The 19,749-nt window shown below is 42.4% G+C and overlaps 1 protein-coding gene across 6 annotated transcripts in view; it reads left to right on the forward strand.

Annotated features, from left to right (window-relative positions):
* Positions 1–82: 82 nt before the first annotated feature.
* LOC118389903 (tubulin-specific chaperone cofactor E-like protein) overlaps positions 83–19,749 on the forward strand; it is a 35,792-nt gene continuing 16,125 nt past the window's right edge. The window contains exons 1-6 of one of the 6 annotated variants that reach the window (XM_035779865.2): positions 83–311; positions 11,798–11,916; positions 12,251–12,400; positions 13,081–13,220; positions 16,723–16,904; positions 17,672–17,934. In XM_035779865.2, the coding sequence (XP_035635758.1) occupies positions 262–311; positions 11,798–11,916; positions 12,251–12,400; positions 13,081–13,220; positions 16,723–16,904; positions 17,672–17,934 (904 nt within the window). In that variant the 5' untranslated portion in view covers positions 83–261. Of the gene's footprint in view, positions 312–9,062; positions 9,334–11,797; positions 11,917–12,246; positions 12,401–13,080; positions 13,221–16,722; positions 16,905–17,671; positions 17,935–19,749 lie in introns of those variants that run through there. The other 5 variants (XM_035779866.2, XM_035779868.2, XM_035779867.2 and 2 more) reach the window with 5 other exon arrangements.

Genomic DNA, 19,749 nt, shown 5'->3' on the forward strand with positions numbered 1-19,749 from the left:
CTCTGGTTTACAAACAAATGCTTAGTTGTGTAAAATTTCGCCCGGAATTGGCCTCAGCTAGAGTGAGTTTGGTAGTTAGCTTCAGTGTTGTTAGCACCGGTTAGACATGGCAGCGAACATTCCCCCTCCCGCCATTATGAAGCTCAGCGGGGATTGGAGCACGAACTGGGATACGTTTAGAAGTGAATGGGAGGACTATGCGCTAGCAACGGGACTTCTGGAAAATGACGATGCCACTTTGAGGACTATAATGGGAACTGAATGCCGACACGTATACAAACACAACCTGAACTTAACAGCAGCTCAGCAAGGTAACGCTATAGCTATTCTTGATGCTCTTGAACATTACTTTATGCCAGCAAAGAACGTCATCAGCGATATGTTTTCGGTCGTTGCAAACAGGAGGACGGGGAGTCCATTGACAGCTTTGTCACTAGGTTAAGGGAAAAGGCAGCTACATGTGACTATGGTGCTTTAAGAGATGAACTGATCAGAGATAAGATTGTGCTTGGCATAACTGATGAGGGCACCCGCAGATGTTTGCTGAGAGAACGTGACCTGAAGCTGGCCTTGGCAGTGGAGACATGCCGTGCAGCAGAGCTTACTGATATACGGATAAGGTCCATGGAGCTAGAAAGGCAACATACGGATAACGTCAATGCTACATTCAGGCAGCTAGTAAAGAAATTCCCCTTTGCCACAGCTAATGCTAATACTACAGCCAACTCTGCAGTAGACAACCCCAATACATGCCGATATTGTGGCATATCTCATGGACAAGGAAAAGAACACTGCCCAGCCTATGGAAAAATATGCAAATCCTGTGGTACAGCTAATCACTTTGCAAGGGTCTGCATAAAAAGCAAGAGAAAGGAGGGTAAAGTGCACTCCATGGAAACAAACACAGATGAAGGGAACTACAGCACAGAGGATGTATATGCTAGCGAGTGCATAGGGTCAGTGAGGGCAAAAGGACAAAAGTGGTTTGTCACTCTGCTACTTAATAACAAACATTACATTACATTTACATTTAAGTCATTTAGCAGACGCTCTTATCCAGAGCGACTTACAAATTGGTGCATTCACCTTATGACATCCAGTGGAACAGCCACTTTACAATAGTGCATCTAAATCTTTTAAGGGGGTGAGAAGGATTACTTTATCCTATCCTAGGTATTCCTTAAAGAGGTGGGGTTTCAGGTGTCTCCGGAAGGTGGTGATTGACTCCGCTGTCCTGGCGTCGTGAGGGAGTTTGTTCCACCATTGGGGGGCCAGAGCAGCGAACAGTTTTGACTGGGCCACAGCAATGCCAGCTAGATTCAGGGGCCACATGCAACTTATGAGCCTTAAAGACAAAAGGAGGCTCGCGCCCAGAGACAAACTCGCACAGAGTAGCACCAAGCTGAAACTGTATTCAGGCCAGTTCATGACCTCTTTAGGCCTGTTTGTAACAGAGTGTGTTTTACGAAGCCAGAAATACACCCTTGAGTTTGAAATAGTTGAGGCTAGTCAACAGCCATTACTGTCAGGTTCTACATGCGAGCGCCTTGGACTTATTAACTTCACCATCCCAGCTAATCTTAACATTATAGACGGAGTCCAGGCTGGGCCCCTGAGCAAGGAGACATTCCTAAGCAAGTACCATGATGTCTTCAACACACCGGTTGAGTCAGTTCCCGGGGAAGTCCACTTTGAGTTGGACGCAGCAATCCAGCCTGTCCAGTGTGCACCCCGCAATGTACCAGTGGCCATGAAAGCAGCTACGAAGGCTCAGCTTGACAAATACGAAGCAGATGGCCACATCATATCTTTCACCGAGCTTACGGACTGGATAAGTAATATGGTTATCGTCAAGAAACCAGACAGGCTACGGATATGCATTGATCCTAAACACCTCAACCGGGCTCTGCGACGTTCACATTACATTATGCCCACGTTGGAGGATGTTCTTTACAAGCTCCCAAAGGCCAGAGTCTTCACGTTCGTGGATGCCAGAGATGCCTTCCTGCAGTGCAAGCCCGACGAGCCCAGCAGCTACATGACCACCTTTTGGACACCCTGGGGCAGGAAGAGGTGGTTGAAGTTTCCGTTTGGTGTCTCCGTGGCTCCAGAGGTGTATCAGCGGAAACAGCATGAGCTGTTGATGGGACTCAGTGGCGTGGAACCCATAGCAGATGACATCCTCGTAGTGGGCTGTGGGGACAGTGATGAGGAGGCAGAATGTGACCATGACGCCAAACTGCTGGCCCTGATGGTCAGATGCAGACAGGTCAAGCTAAGGCTAAGCCTAAAAAAAGCTTCAGTTTAAAGTGCCAGAGGTCTGCTTTCATGGGCACATCTTGTCCTCCACCGGATTGAAGGCGGATCCTGAAAAAGTGAAGGTTGTCTTGGAAATGCCCCACCCATCTGGCGTGAAGGGAGTGCAGCACTTCGTCGGATTCGTCACCTACCTGGCCAAATTCCTACCGCGGCACTCTGAAGTGTGTGAGCCACTGTGGAGGCTCATGGACAAGGACACCATCTGGCATTGGCTCCCAAAACATGACGCAGCGGTGAGGGAAATAAAACAACTGGTCACCCAGACACCCTGTACTGCGATACTACAATGTGTCAAAACCTGTCACGATTCAGTATGGGCTTGGCTGTTGCCTCATGCAGGAGGGCCAGCCTGTGGCATTCGCCTCTAGGGCACTCACCCCAACAGAGCAGAACTATTCCCAGATAGAGAAGGAGTGTCTCAGCATTGTGTTTGCCAATGCCAACGCTTCCACCACTACCTGTACGGGCGCGACAATATTACCGCAGAGACAGATCACAAGCCCCTTATTGCTATATTCAGCAAGCCTCTCCTGAATGCCCCAAAACGACTGCAGAGCATGCTACTGGCCCTACAAAACTACAACCTCAAGGTGGTGTATAAGCCAGGGCCAGAGATGTATGTGAGTGACACGCTCAGCAGGGCTACTGCATTAGGCACTCACACACGCTCCATGCATGAACAACACGCAGTGTGCAGCTTACAAACAGAGCAAGTGGATGTTGAACACATCAACCAGGCTGACTACCTCAATGTTACAGACCAGCACCTTATACAAATCAGACAGCACGCAGACAGGGACGGGCAACTCCAGGCATTGAGGTCTGTGATTCTGATGGGCTGGCCCGACTGCAGGGAAGAAACTGCTTTAGCCGTCAGAGAATATTGGCCAGTCAAGGAGGAGCTCAGTGTTCAAAACGGAGTAATATTCAAGAGTCAGAGAGTCGTTATTCCCCGGTCTCTGCGCCCTGAGATGTTGGCACGCGTGTGCACTCAAGTCACATAGGAGGTGAGACCTGTTACAGACAAGCACGTGACACACTGTATTGGCCAGGAATGCAGAGTGAAATCAAAGAATATGTCAGTAAATGCACAATCTGCAATGAATATGCCATTGAGCAGCAGAGAGAGACGATGATGTCCCACGAGCTACCGATGCGCCCCTGGCAGATAGTAAGTCTAGATCTCTTCCAGCACAGTGGCAAAGACTTTCTGCTGGTAGTCGATCATTACTCAGACTTTTGGGAGATCGACCTCCTCCCCGACCTCTCAGCAGAGACAATGATCAAATGCTGCAAGGCTCAGTTTGCCCGCTATGGCCAGCCAGCTAGGGTAATTTCAGACAATGGACCCCAATTCTCCGGAGTTGAGTTCCGAAAATTTGCTGCAGGATGGGAATTCGAGCACGTCACTTCATCACCACGACACCCAAAAGCTAATGGGAAGGCGGAGTCCGCAGTAAAAATGGCAAAGAACCTCTGCAAAAAGGCTCTGTGAGAGGGCAAAGATGCCTGGAAAGCAATCCTGCAGTGGCGCAATACCCTGACAGAAGGCATGGATAGCAGCCCGGCACAGCGCCTCATGGCACGGCGCTTAAAAGCAGCTCTGCCAGTAGCCAGCACTCTGCTGGAGCCATGTGTGGTGACAGACGTGCTGGTGAAGCTACGTCACAGAAGACAGGTCTCCAAGTTCATCAACGACAAATCAGAAAAAGACTTAACTGAGCTCAGGGTGGGTGAAACGGTGCGAATGAAGCCACTACCAGGGGACCGGAACAGGCCTCTGGAGACTCGGATCCTGTGTACAGAAAGTGGCACCACGCTCCTACTTGGTCGAAGTGAATGGATCACTGTACCGTCGTAACAGGGTTGACCTTCGGATTGCTGAGCCAGCACCTACTCAGAACCCTGATGGCCAAAGGGGTCGCATGACAAAAGACAGAACCCCAGCAAGTCACATGGGGCCTGAGGCACTGGGCGAAGAGCCAGGGGATCACAGGTCGGCCGCTCCCTCGCCCATCAATTCTCCCCTTAGACATTCAGGTGACATGCCTGTGCGGGAACCCGCAGTCCTCGCAGACAAGCCCCCTGTCTTTTCACGCTGCGGGCATCTGCCCCAGCCACCAAAAATACTTAATCTGTAGGTTTCCCATCATGGATTGTTGACAGAGATAAAAGTGAAGAGAATATCAAAATGTGTTGTTGTTACCTGAGAAAAAAAAAGAAGAAAAAAAATACTAAACTGTTCATGTTGGAAATTGTTACTAGGTTTGTTTTGTTAGTGAATTGACACCTCCTGTCCTGTTTTATTAAATGGAAGATGTTATGGGTGTAATGTAGAAGATGTTATGGGTTGTGATGTACTGAACAAGACTGGTTACTCACATCAATGCCTCTGTCTCGTCATTTAACATTCAAACAACAACAACCAGCAAAACAGTTCGTCTTTCAATCACCCATGTGGGTATAATCAATGAGGAGATGGCACGTGGGTACCTGCTTCTATAGAGGCAGGACTTTCAGCACGATCTGCGACAGAAATAGAAAGGAGTTCTATTTTAGCTCTTGGCATCGCAGATGCTCGTTGGTGTAACGGATGTAAAACGGCTAGCTTAGTTAGCGGTGGTGCGAGCTAAATAGCGTTTCAATCGGTGACGTCACTTGCTCTGAGACCTTGAAGTAGTAGTTCCCCTTGCTCTGCAAGGGCCGCGGCTTTTGTGGAGCGATGGGTAGCGATGCTTCGTGGGTGACTGTTGTTGATGTGTGCAGAGTTACATTGATGCTGTTGACCCGGATCACTGGTTGCTGCGGAAAAGGAGGAGGTCAAAAGGGGGGTGAGTGTAACGGAGTGTAACGGATGTGAAACGGCTAGCTTAGTTAGCGGTGGAATAGTGCGCTCTGCAAGGGCCGCGGCTTTTGTGTAGCGATGGGTAACGATGCTTCGTGGGTGACTTGTTGATGTGCGCAGAGGGTCCCTGGTTCACTCGCGAGCAATAATTGAATAACATGGATTTCTACATTTATTTTGCTACATGTCAGGTCTGGTCAGCATGTTAGTAGTTTATAATCAGTTGGAATACTAGGTTTACATTATGCTTCCCCTTTTTTTGCCTTGAAGTTGACTATTTTTCAAAAACTGCATCTATGGCATTATTTAGGATGCTTAAGACAGAAGCTTTTACTATACTAAATAAAACAAATGATTTAAACATTTGCATAAACATATTGTTCTCTAACATAAAGATAAATATATAGCCAATTATATATAAAATTGTGAAAACAGTAATAATAAAATGTAGAAAGTAATATTTCATGATCAACCGTGTCCAACGCTTTGGCTAAATCTAAAAAAGATGCCTAGTGGTATTCATTGTTGTTCAGGGCTGTAAAGATTTGATCCACAAGTTGCAAAAGAGCCATATCTGTGGAATAGTTTTTACGAAAACCATAATGGTGCTCATATAGAATACAGTGTCGATTTAAATGTTTCAATATTCTCTTAATCACCAATTTTTAAATGAGTTTAGAAAAACATGCTAGTACAGATATTGAGCGATAATTTGTAAAAGATCTGGAATCGCAAGATTTATAGAGGTGAATAACTTTGGCAATTTTCAAATATTTAGGAACAATACCCGTTTGCATTGATTTGGTGAAGATATATTTCAGAGGCTCAGTAATCGAGGAAGACACTGATTTCCCCAGAGGAACCAATCTTGTCATGACCTGCTGCTGATATTTTAAAGTTAACAATTATCTCCATCACCTCCATTACATCAGGAGGATCAAACTGAAGCAGAGAAGGGAATGTAATCTTAATGTAATCCAAAGGATTTCCATCCGTTTTTTGTTTGACAGAGAGGAAGGAACCTACATTCACAAAAATGTTATACAATTAACATGAAATAACCTTGTCCCATTGTGCTCTAGCGACTCCTTGTGGCGGCTGGGTGCATGTACGCTGGCTTCGGTTGCCAACTGTACAGTGTTTCCTCCGACACATTGGCGCGGCTGGGTTAAGTGAGTAGTGTGTCAAGAAGCAGTGCGGCTTGGAAGGGTCGTGTTTCGGAGGATGCATGGCTCTCGACCTTCGCCTCTCCCGAGTCCGCACGGGAGTTGCAGCGATGGGAAAAGACTGTAACTACCAATTGGGAAGAAAAAGGGCAAAAAAATATATATCATAATACATTTTAAAAAGGATATCATTGAAACTACCAATATGAGAATCTGGTGGCTGATACCAGGGAAATTCTACAAAATCAATGTCATCTGTAAGTGCGAGGTCCTCTCTTACAAAGAATTTAAAACATTTATGAACAAAAGTGTACACTTCTCTACAGTGGTGAACAACATTATAAGGATATATGTCATAAAGCAAGGTTGTCTCTTCAAGAGTATCCCAAAGTATTTTGCTCTCATTGTTAAAAACACAGTACCTCATATGGTTGACATCCCTCATTTGCCGTCATTACTGATTGATGGGCATGATTTCACAAGTGATAAATTGCCAAACAAATTAATCCATCAACATTAAACCAACTATTTATTTCCTATGCAATTCAGCAAAAAATCCATATCTCTAATTTATTCGAAACCCATTATTAGGAAATGTATTAATTACTTGTCTTTTCCTGTACCGCCTAAAGTGAAGGAATTGCACTTCAAAATATTTAATGATATATATCCCCCGAGAGAATTCCTTAGGCATAGATTACATTTTGGTCACAATAACTGCAGATTTTGTGTCTCAGAATTTGAAACTACAGACCATTTGTGTTTACAGCAACATCCTGGAGTGATATGTATGACTGGTTAGAAGAAGAAAAAATCTTTCCAATAACCCAGTTTACTAGAGATAATGTAACTTTCGGTATAAAACTTGGAAGATAAGAACATAGAATTTCTATTGAATGTTTGACTTATTTTTGGTAAATGTTATATTCATGAAAATTAAATATAGCCTTTGCTTATTGCCTTTTGCTTATACTTCATTAACTGCCAATCGTATCCACTTATTGTAGATTTTTATTAATGTGTCATTCATTTGTAAACTTGGAAAAGAGGGAACAACCTCATAATATAACAGTGTTCTTAATAAGTCCAAGTAAAGGATGTGTAATTGCTTTGCAAACCTTCATACATTCTCTCTGAGTAATATTAACCTGAACTGTACCAATTAATTCATAAAACTACAGAAACTCCCCAGTGTTGTCGACCAGATCACATACAAAATGAATACCCTTGTCAAACCAAAGGCATTTGAAAATGGATTTCCTATTCATTTTAATAACTCTATTATTCCAAATCAATGTTTTGTGCTTGAATATCATTTACCAGAAAAATCTAATTTGCTGGTGAAACTTAAACAGTTTCACAGGTAATTTTGGAGGGTCAAAATCGCATTTCATTCGGAATTTAAATTCACGAAGTTTATAAAACCAACTGTTAGGGCTATGATACCACCTAGAGGTAGGATTAGACAGACAATTTCAACCATTTAATTCTAAAAGCACCCACTAACGACTTAAAATCAATAGCCTGTAAACCTCCACGGTCATAGTCTTTCACGAATTGAGATTCCCAACTATAATGTGTTTTATTCCTCCAAACAAATCTAAGTATAACATAATTAACTGTTTTCGATGTTTTTAGAAGAAAGGTAAAGGGAGGGACTTGGGTAAATGATTATTGATACACCATCAGTCTTGGACAAAAGAATACGACCCAAAATGTAGATATCACGTTGCAGCCATTGACTTAATGAAACTCTCATGGAATTAATTTTATTACTGACGTTTAAAGATTCTCTATCTGAAACGTTTTTAGTGATAACAATTCCTAAATATTTAACTACAGGTTAATTCAGGTATGGAGGCAATGTTGACGGAGTCACAGCAATGAATTGGCATGAGATCACATTTGTTAAATTTGAGAGTTAATTCAGAGGCCATTGAAAATGTCTTGATGCTGTCAATAGCCAAGGGAATAGCCACTCTATCCTTTAGGAAAAGGGCAGTATCATCTGCAAATTGACTGATATTTATATCTTTACCAAAAATACGTATCCCTTTTAAATTCTCCGATTTTTTAAAGAAATACGGCTAGTAAATCTGGGGCTAAAATAAATAAAAGAGAGGAGATCGGACAAACATGGTAGAGTTTAAAAGGGATACGCCATTACTATGTATTTCTATTGACAGGAGACACAGCCAGAACAATGACCTCTTTCTCCAGTAGAGGGAACTAAAGGTGTCTCTCTTCAGATTCAATACATTGACCTACTTGTGCGTCTGTGAATTCTGAACATTAGTTTTATTTTTTGGAGAATATCTACACTTTGACATTACTTAGGTCAGGTTTATGGCTGATACAGCGAGACATGGAAATGCTTTTTCACTGTTCATTTCAGAGCCATGAAAAGCTATATATGGCTCTGGTTTATATTAGATATATAGAAACATTGCGTCATAAAATGTTCGTTTTTCTGCTCCTGATAAGCATGATGTGTGATGAATCACAGTTATTCCATTATTCCAGTGTGTTCATAGGTCCTATATCCTCATTTGCATAACACTGGGGATTTTTTTCATAAATTGCGATTGGGAATTGTATTTAGTCATTTGCACAGTATTTCTCCACAACATTGTTTTGTCATCATCTGTAAAATATATACAAAATGGACTTTTAAAAAGTGTTTTCTTTTGAGAGTTGATTGACTGTTATTTTAAATTGCGTCACTTCCTCAACGAAGGAGGTGGGTCTTTGAGTGTCACCTAATATTTCCACTATAGTAGATATTACAGCCATAGCTGTAAACTACATCGTAAAATAACTTCTTGGTCTTAATATAAAGTTAGCAGTGTGGTTAAGGTTACGGTTAGGCTTAAAATCATATTTTAAGAAGATAAATTGTATAAATAGGCGGGGTTTATGACTTTGTGGCTGTGTTGTAACTAGTGACGACCCTTACCTAACCGAACGAAAATAACAAACATTCGAAGTGAACGACAGAGAACGGTAAGTGGAATCGAATGTTCTCTCAATGCGTATTCGAAGTATATATATGTCAATGGTCTGACGGCGTAGGTATATTTCCCGATGATTTTTGTTAAGGACCATTGTTTTAGGTTACAATATATTCCCTAAATCATAGCTACAGTAGATGAGCATGGATGTACCGTACAAGTAGCCTACAACCTGTTACTTCAAACACATATCATTGTCGCAATCAAATAATAATATAATGATCTTGTCGATTTATACAGCTTGGTTTCAAAGCAATGTAAATTTGATGCATTTTGGGTGTTTTTATTCACTGTCGATTTTTTTTTCTGGAATCATTCTGATTTCGGGGAATGTTTTTTCTCAATTCAAAAAATTGGCTGCGGCATCGCATGAAAACCGGTTCAGGATACATAAACGTATAGAACCGTGCAAGTTTTCTATACACATACAAAAAAAATCCCCAATAATTTGAGTTTATTCAAGTAGAATAGCAAGTTTCCTAACAATGTAGGAAATCCACTGCAATTACGTCACAGTCACATTGGCCACGTTCAAGAATTATTAACTAATTGTTATATCTTGTTCTAATGCCCCCCGCCCCCCATTACGCGTTGGGCCACAAAGGTGTTGTCATGGCAGCTGTGCGCATGACCCCTACCCCCACCTTCTCCCATAGGCCAACCATATCCTCCGCTCTTCATTAATATACCCTATCGAAAAGAAAAACAATACGAACTAATAATAAATATACATGCATATACCCTACCGGTAGTCTTTTGTGATAGAGCACGACCTCCATCGGAGATTATCGTTGAGTTTTGTCACATGTAACCGTGACATCCAAAACCTGTTTCTGTTGTGTCCTTATGCTATGGCATATGCTCATGTTTTGAGGTAGTAGCCTATGTTTGAGTGTACAGTTTGCCTAGTGGTTACAGAATAGTGTTCACATTGTCAACAAGCGTGTTAAAGAATTTGAGTTAACTCCAGTTATTATTGAAGAGCATATCTCAAGTCTGGCTGACTTGTCAAGGCAAGCAGGCTATGGTTGTGGTTTAGAACCACAAAAATCACATTGCTATAGTCTATTTTATCGGACATACTTGAAAATACCAGCCAAGATCGCTTGGTAAATGTAACTATAAACAAATGTTGCACCTGTAGTACCACTGTCACTCTCTTGGCCCTTACAATGAGCTAAAATACCCAAAATACCCATGACTATCAGGGCAAATCTTCCTGGGTTCGTACTCAAACACAAAGTTATCTCAGTGTTAATCCCAGTTTGCCGTCAGAAGCACCTGATCTGGGCTATTAGGAGTCACGTCTTTGATCCCAGGTGTATCGAAGATTGAAACCAGAGGGTCTCTGATATGGGAAACCTTCTCTAACTGGACTTCACACAGGTTCTTGACAGAACCCTGTCTGTATGGTGTCATCATGTTGTCTCAGACGGCTCAGGGCTGGGAACAGAACCACTTGAGATATGCCTACTGGTTTATTGGCTGCTTTACACTCCTGAGCCAAGCTGAACTGCGCTGGCCTGGTTATGTATCCACCATAGTGCTGGAAAGGGCAAAGTGAAAATAAAATACCTGAGTTAGGCTAGTTCTGTATGGTTCGAGTCAGCATGATGGTGTGAAAAGGGTATGTTGTGAGTTCAGATTGGTCCAGGCCAAATAATCAGTTTGCAGACAGACCGAGCTTAACCCAATCAGATAGCGAAACCGATAAGTCTGATCATTTAGGAAGCACTGTAAGAATCAGACACCTGTGTTCTTATGAAAGGGATTACATATCTCTAACTTCATACCTGGAGAGCCACTGAGAGTGTAGGCTTTTGTTCCAGCCCAGCAGAAACACAACAGGCCTTGATTCAACAAATTGTGGTTCAGAGTCAGACTGAAGACCATCATTAGTTGATTATTTTAAATTGAAACAGTGCTGCCCTTACGAAAAAATATTGAAGTCAGAATGCAGTATAACTGCAGTATGCAGCAAATACTCCATCCAGAATGTGTAACTGCAATTACTGTGTCCATAATACCACAGTCGACTGCAGTTACTGCCCTTTTACTGCAGTTTAAAAACTGAAATCTTTGTAAGCTTTCACTAAAGCCTGTGTACCCAGTAGCACTCCATGACCGTTGGAGTTGGAGAGAGTGTATGGACTTTTCTTTTGACTCAACATATAGACTGTTGCGTAAACCTTATGCAGGCTAAGTGAACCACAAATGTTAGAGATCAGTGATTTCTGTCAGACTAGTATTAAATCAAACGAGAGTTGAACAGGATATGTTAAAGAACAGAGTAGAGTGAATAATTGTTACTTCTATTGAAAAGGTCATTATATCTATGGTTACTTCATTGAGATGATGTCACAATGTGGAAGGATAATGGGTTCTCACTCTTTTAGCTCATGTGACACGCTCTTTCTTTTTCTCCCCCCTTCTTGGGCCCTCTCTCTCTCCCGAAGCCGCAGTGTTCCAGGCCTGTGCTGCGTGAGCCACTGGCACTGCCTCCTCATCCACCAGGCCTGGCCGGTGCCAGAGAGGGAGAGAGACAGCAACCTCCTCAAAATACTACAGCCTAGAGGTAGGTGTCTGTCTGTGGTCCACACCAACTTTACCCCTAGAGGAGTCATATTTGTGAGTCAATATTTCAAACATTCCCTGCTAACCTTAAGTCAATGTTTTGGTACGTGAACAAGATTTGACTTGTTAGCATGTATGCTAGCAGTAGACAAGTCAGTTGAAAGGGCATGTAACTAAAGCCATGTGCTTTATCTGTAAAGACCTATAGCCTCTATATGCTATACCAAGTGTTTCCAAGTCTGATTGGCATGGACATGTGGTGTACCCAACAAGTCCTACTGTACTTTGTAACCATACCCCTGGGTGTAAGCCTCTCGCTCTCTCTGATCAGACAGTTGGGGCCATGGAGTCCTCTGATGAAGAGGAGGGGCGCACCTTTGTCCAGGTGGTCAGTGAGAAGTACAACCCAGAGAATTTCCCATACTGTCGTGGGAACGGCATGGGTGTCGTGGTAGTGTCTCGTCCACAGGGGTCGCCCATCAAAGGTCAGAAATCAAGATGTTTGGATCCGTAGCTTATGCTGCGAGATAAAATCTCATTGTTTGAGGAATTATTCTGACTTCAAAACCACCTGAACACAGTCATGTCGGACTTATGACTTCATAACTTTGAAGTTTTCCAGTTCTGACAAGCATTTGAAGGCCGCATTAGCGCGCTGACTTTGAGTAAAAACTAATCTTTTCTCTGTAGCATTTGTTATGTTACATGCTAAACTGAGTTGGTGGGTGCGATGTGATTTATACTCTAATGAACTGAAAGAGTTGTTACTTCTCAAGGTAGAAGAGTCAAGGGCCATACTTTACAGCCTACTTTCTGTTTTACAAAAACACCTGAATTAAGCAGTAATAACCCCATGTAGGCTTACTTGCATGTGTTATACAGGGAAATCACACAAGTTATCATCTTCTAGTTAACCAGGAATACTGCAAACTCCATGTACTTACCCTATAAGGGATATAGTGTATCTACACATCATGAGTCATTCTCGAATGCCTTAGCGCCCCAAGGATACTGCCTATGTAGTGATGCCAAAATAAGTAATGACAACAAGTGATACCAGGTTGTTGTCCCCTGTAATGTGAATGTGATTCTTATTGACGGTACAGTCAATAATTGATTAAATAAAGAACAATTATTCACTAGAAAGATTGTTGTCTCGCTCCAGATCGTCTGAACCTGCCCAGTGTGCTGGTCCTGGACGGCTGTGGCATCAGTAAAGCTGGGGACAAGGCTGAGGTGGCCACCTTTTGTGCCCATGTGGTGGAGCTGGACCTGTCCCACAACCAGCTGCAAGACTGGGGGGAGGTGGGTACTGTAGTTCTCCTTATCCTCCTCACCCTTGCTACCATGTTATGCACCATTTTATTTATAAGCAGCTTGTTATTGGCACGAAGGCATGGTCAACACATTTCTTTTACACATTTTTCATAATTTTCAGAGATTGTTAACTTTTTTTGATAAAAGTTTGACTTATTTTCTACACATCTAAGGTGTTTTATCTGGACAGTTTTTTACAAAATAACCAACTATTGTACTTTTTATATGTCCAGCACCTCTTGGCTAGCATTAAAGAAGCATGTAGCAAATGGACCATACTACCTTGTTCAGGGGCAGAACGACAGATTTTGTACCTTGTCAGCCCATTCCCATCCCCCATATTTAAATTTCTGTCACCCATGAGTGCAAAACCTACAGTTGAAGTCAGAAGTTTACATACACTTAGGTTGGAGTCATTAAAACTAGCTTTTCAATCAATCCACAAATTACTTGTTAACAAACTATAGTTTTGGCAAGTCTGTTAGGACATCTACTTTGTGTATGACACAAGTACTTTTTCCAACAATTGTTAACAGATAGATTATTTCACTTATAATTCACTGTATCACAATTCCAGTGGGTCAGAAGTTTACATACACTAAGTTGACTGTGCCTTTCAACAGCTTGGAAAATTCCAGAAAATTATGTCATGGCTTTAGAAGCTTCTGATAGGATAATTGACATAATTTGAGTAAATTGGAGGTGTAGGCCTACCTTCAAACTCAAACTCAGTGCCTCTTTGCTTGACATTGTGGGAAAACCAAAAGAAATCAGCCAAGACTTCAGAAAAAAAAATGTAGATCTCCACAAGTCTGGTTCATCCTTGGGAGCAATTTACAGACGCCTGAAGGTACCACGTTCATTTGTACAAACAATAGTACTTTAGTATTAACACCATGGGACCACGCAGCCGTCATACTGCTCAGGATGGAGACGCGTTGTGTGTCCTAGAGATTAATGTATTTTTGGTAAGAAAAGTGCAAATGAATCCCAGAACAACAGCAAAGGACCTTGTAAAGATGCTGGAGGAAACGGGTACAAAAGTGTCTATATCCACAATAAAATGAGTCCTATATTGACAACCTGAAATGCTGCTCGGCAAGGAAGAAACCATTGCTCCAAAACCGCCATAAAAATGCCAGACTATGGTTTGCAACTGCACATGGGGACAAAGATCGTACTTTTTGAAGAAATGTCCTCTGGTCTGATGAAACAAAAATATAACTGTTTGGCTATAATGACCATTGTTATGTTTGGAGGAAAAACTGCGAGGCTTGCAAGCCGAAGATCGCCATCCCAACCATGAAGCACTGGGGTGGCAGCATCATGTTGTGGGGGTACTTTTCAGCAGGAGGGACAGGTGCACTTCACAAAATAGATGGCATCATGAGACAGGAAATTGATGTGGATATATTGAAGCAACATCTCAAGACATCAGTCAGGAAGTTAGTTTGGTCGCAAATGCGTCTTCCAAATGAACAATGACCCCAAGCATACTTCCAAAGTTGTGGCAAAATGGCATAAGGACAACAAGGTATTGGAGTGGCCATCACAAAGCCCTAACCTCAATCATATAGAAAGTTTGTGGGCAGAACTGAAAAAGTGTTTGTTAGCAAGGAGACCTACAAACCTGACTGTTACACCAGCTCTGTTAGGAGGAATGGGCCAAATTCACCCAACTTGTGGAAGGCTACCCAAAATGTTTGACCCAAGTTAAAGAATTTAAAGGCAATGCTACCAAATACTAATTGAGTGTATGTGAACTTCTGACCCACTGGGAATGTGATGAAAGAAATAAAAGCTGAAATCAATCATTCTCTCTACTATTATTCTGACATTTTACATTCTTAAAATAATGTGGTGATTCTAACTGACCCAAGACGGATTTTTACTCTGATTAAATGTCAGGAATTGTGAAAAACTGAGTTTAAATATATTTGGCTAAACTGAGTTTAAATATATTTGGCTAAAGTGTATGTAAACGTCCGACTTCAACTGTACATGCCAAGTGTAGACTAATATATTGTGCTCCGTATAAAAAAAAGAGCAGAAGTGCTGAGCCTAGCCGTTCAGACCCCAATACTACCTACTTTTTGCTCTATTAGTATTTGTTCAGGAGGTTTCTTTGAAGAAAGACCCAAAAAGATCATAAAAAAATAAAACCACTCTAGTAAATAATAAAGGAATTCAAAATCGGTCAACGTGTGTATAAATTATGTAAAGTATAAGGCTATATATTTAAAGGTGCACTCCACCATTTCAGTTTGTGACAAATCAAGCAATTATAGTGTGGAGAATCATTGTACCATTTAAACCGCTGTAAAATATATTTTCCATTACCAAAAATATTGTATTTTCAGCTATGGTGTTTAAAACCGCTGGTGTACAAAAGTAAAAGATTATAAAACTAAATGTAATAACGGGAAGCATATAAATAGCGCACATAGAAGAAATCTACTGTTTCTTACTTGCGTTCTATGAGCATGACAGGTCTATAACTCACATTTGTGGGTCACCCAAAAAGTTACATATTGCTGCTTCAAAGGTTTAATAGAGCGACATAGACAGGCATATGCAAATGAGAAAACAGATGCCTTCCTCTAAGGGGTTCGCAGGGCAGACCTAAACACTTGTGTATTATCTTTTTGCGCTTTCACCCTTCCATGCCTGGAGCTAAAACATTAAATCAAGGATGAGACCTAGGGTTTGAATAGACTATACATTTCAAATGTCTTGATTGCTTAAGGACACCATGACCTAGTTTATGGTTCAAGGTCCCAGGCCTTCCAATCGGGAATAATCATCAGAACATAATTCTTAACACAGTACACTACAGTGTATACTACAGTATACAGCTTCTACCCCAAAGCCATAAGACTGCTGAACAGTTAATCAAATGGCCACCTAGACTATTAACATTGACCCCTATGCACACTCACTGGACTCTACTCTCACATTCACACATGCTACGTTGACACTCCAGCGCACACACACACACACACATATTATGCACAGTGCATATTGATGCCACAGACACACTTTCACACTCCACATATGTTGCTGCTATTCTATTTATTATCTATCCTGATTGCCTAGTCACTTCTACCCCTACATACATGCAATGTTCCCTCAACTGCACACGCACATCCTCCAGAACTGGCCGCCATGCACCTCCTCCAGGACTGCTGCGCAGAACGAATGCCATGCTGCACAGAGACGCACAAGATTGAATTTCACTGAGTTTGCCCCATTAGTTTGCACTATATTATCAACTTTTTTTCTGTGGTCGAATCAATGTTATCAGCCCCTTTTCAATGAAACAAACCAAAACCAATGTTATTTTGTGTTACTATTTGATTGTTTTTTTTGCTCATCCTTCTTCCTTTTTAACTCTGCGTTGTAGCGAAAGTCTACACCTGTTGTATTTGGTGCATGTGACATACAGTGTGATTTGTGCATAATATCTCCAATCTGTCTTTTGGGTTGCCAGATCTGCACGATTGTGTCTAACATCCCCAACCTGGACTTCCTTAACCTGAGTATGAACCCTCTGAGTGGGATTGAACTGGAGCCAGGCCTGGCTGAGGTGTTCTCCCGAGTCCGCCGCCTGGTCCTCATCAACACGCGTGTCACCTGGGACACGGTACACACACTCACACGCCAGACCCCTGAGTAAGTCATGACAGATAGTGGACTGTGAATCACAAACTAGACATGGCACACGTGAATACAATTCGGTGCCTTTTAAGAAGTGTAACTTGGTCCAAAATATATTTTTAATTTCACCTAATTTTAACTTTGTCATAAAGAGGACATGTTCAACTTCATAAACACGTTTTCAATCTCAAGGTACAAAAAAAGCACTAGTACGTGCCTGTTAAGTGCCAAATAAAGTACCAGGGTTGACCTCACCAGTTTTTAAACTATGATTTGACTATTACATGTTCAATGTTTGTTTTGAAAAAAAATATTTAAAAAGATATAGTTATACAGTATTAAAATGTGAGATCAGTTCATGTAACAGGGTTGACCATAAAACGAGGAACAAATGAATCACTAATCGCATTAAATAAATAGTAATCTTCAGAAATTACTTTATCAAAGCAACACAATAACTATGGCTTTACAATGATGGTAAAACATGGATACATTTTGGGATTAAGTGCGTTGAAACGTCCTAGAAGTGGCACAGGGTTGACAGTGGGACATGTCAAAATGCAGAATTTGGCCACTTATTAAGTCTTTATATAAAACAAATGATATCTGTTTATTGAATTCTCCATGTGGTCTATATTAAAGGGCACTTCATTTAACATAACAGGCTTTTAAAATTCAATATTGGTGTACAAAGTGATATTTTAAGTGAAAAAGGGATGCAAAAGGCACTCTTTGTGGAACAACCCAGCTACCTCTGATACTCATACTATGTCCCCCTGCAGACTGGAGGAGCTCTTCCTTTGTCTGAATGATTATGACCAGGTTGCTGAGTCCCCGGTCCCCTGCCCCTCCCTACGCCTGCTCCAGATCACAGACAACCAGCTACAGGAGTGGAGTGAGGTCCGTAAGTTTGGGCCGATGTACCCGTGCCTGGACACCCTGGTGTTGTCCAACAACAGACTCGGCTCTGTGGAGGAGGACACACCTCAGGACACACTGCAGCGCCTGTTTCCTAACCTGCGCAGCATCAACCTCAACAACTCAGGTTTGTGAAGGGAGTCTCATACACATGCAAACACACACACACACACACACACACACACACACACACACACACACACACACGGGCTCGCACACACACACAGCAGGAGCATACTTAAGTGATAATGCTCGAGAAGCCTGTGTTTGGAGGATATATTGGCACGTGTGTTGTTAGGCCCAAGTCTTCATCTCTGGCAGGAAAACCGGGACAATATGTCCTCCAAACACCGGCTTTGAGGGCATTAATCCATCCTGCCCTGTCTATCTAAGGTCTTCGAAAGCCAAGTCAACAAACAGGTCACTGACCATCTCGAATCCCACCGTACCTTCTCCGCTGTGTAATCTGGTTTCCGAGCCGGTCACGGGTGCACCTCAGCCACACTCAAGGTACTAAATGATATCATAACCGCCATCGATAAAAGACAGTACTGTGCAGCCGTCTTCATCGACCTCGCCAAGGCTTTCGACTCTGTCAATCACCAAATTCTTATCGGCAGACTCAACAGCCTCGGTTTTTCGGATGACTGCCTTGCCTGGTTCACCAATTACTTTGCAGACAGAGTTCAGTGTGTCAAATCAGAGGGCATGCTGTCCGGTCCTCTGGCAGTCTCTATGGGGGTGCCACAGGGTTCAATTCTCGGGCCGACTCTTTTCTCTGTATATATCAATGATGTTGCTCTTGCTGCGGGCGATTCCCTGATCCACCTCTACGCAGACGACACCATTCTATATACTTTCGGCCCGTCATTGGACACTGTGCTATCAAACCTCCAAACGAGCTTCAATGCCATACAGCACTCCTTCCGTGGCCTCCAACTGCTCTTAAACGCGAGTAAAACCAAATGCATGCTTTTCAACCGATCGCTGCCTGCACCCGCATGCCCGACTAGCATCACCACCCTGGATGGTTCCAACCTTGAATATGTGGACATCTTTAAGTACCTAGGTGTCTGGCTAGACTGCAAACTCTCCTTCCAGACTCACATCAAACATCTCCAATCAAAAATCAAATCCAGAGTCAGCTTTCTATTCCGCAACAAAGCCTCCTTCACTCACGCTGCCAAGCTTACCCTAGTAAAACTGACTATCCTACCGATCCTCGACTTCGGCGATGTCATCTACAAAATGGCTTCCAACACTCTACTCAGCAAACTGGATGCAGTCTATCACAGTGCCATCCGTTTTGTCACTAAAGCACCTTATACCACCCACCACTGCGACTTGTATGCTCTAGTCGGCTGGCCCTCACTACATATTCGTCGCCAGACCCACTGGCTCCAGGTCATCTACAAGTCCATGCTAGGTAAAGCTCCGCCTTATCTCAGTTCACTGGTCACGATGGCAACACCCATCCGTAGCACGCGCTCCAGCAGGTGTATCTCACTGATCATCCCTAAAGCCAACACCTCATTTGGCCGCCTTTCGTTCCAGTACTCTGCTGCCTGTGACTGGAACGAATTGTAAAAATCGCTGAAGTTGGAGACTTTTATCTCCCTCACCAACTTCAAACATCAGCTATCCGAGCAGCTAACCGATCGCTGCAGCTGTACATAGTCTATAGGTAAATAGCTCACCCTTTTTCACCTACCTCATTCCCATACTGTTTTTATACTGTTTTTATTTATTTACTTTTCTGCTCTTTTGCACACCAATATCTCTACCTGTACATGCCCATCTGATCATTTATCACTCCAGTGTTAATCTGCAAAATTGTATTATTCGCCTACCTCATGCCTTTTGCACACATTGTATATAGACTGCCCATTTTTTTTTCTACTGTGTTATTGACTTGCTAATTGTTTACTCCATGTGTAACTCT

Source organism: Oncorhynchus keta, chromosome 11 (assembly GCF_023373465.1).
Source record: "Oncorhynchus keta strain PuntledgeMale-10-30-2019 chromosome 11, Oket_V2, whole genome shotgun sequence".
Taxonomy (NCBI): domain Eukaryota; kingdom Metazoa; phylum Chordata; class Actinopteri; order Salmoniformes; family Salmonidae; genus Oncorhynchus; species Oncorhynchus keta.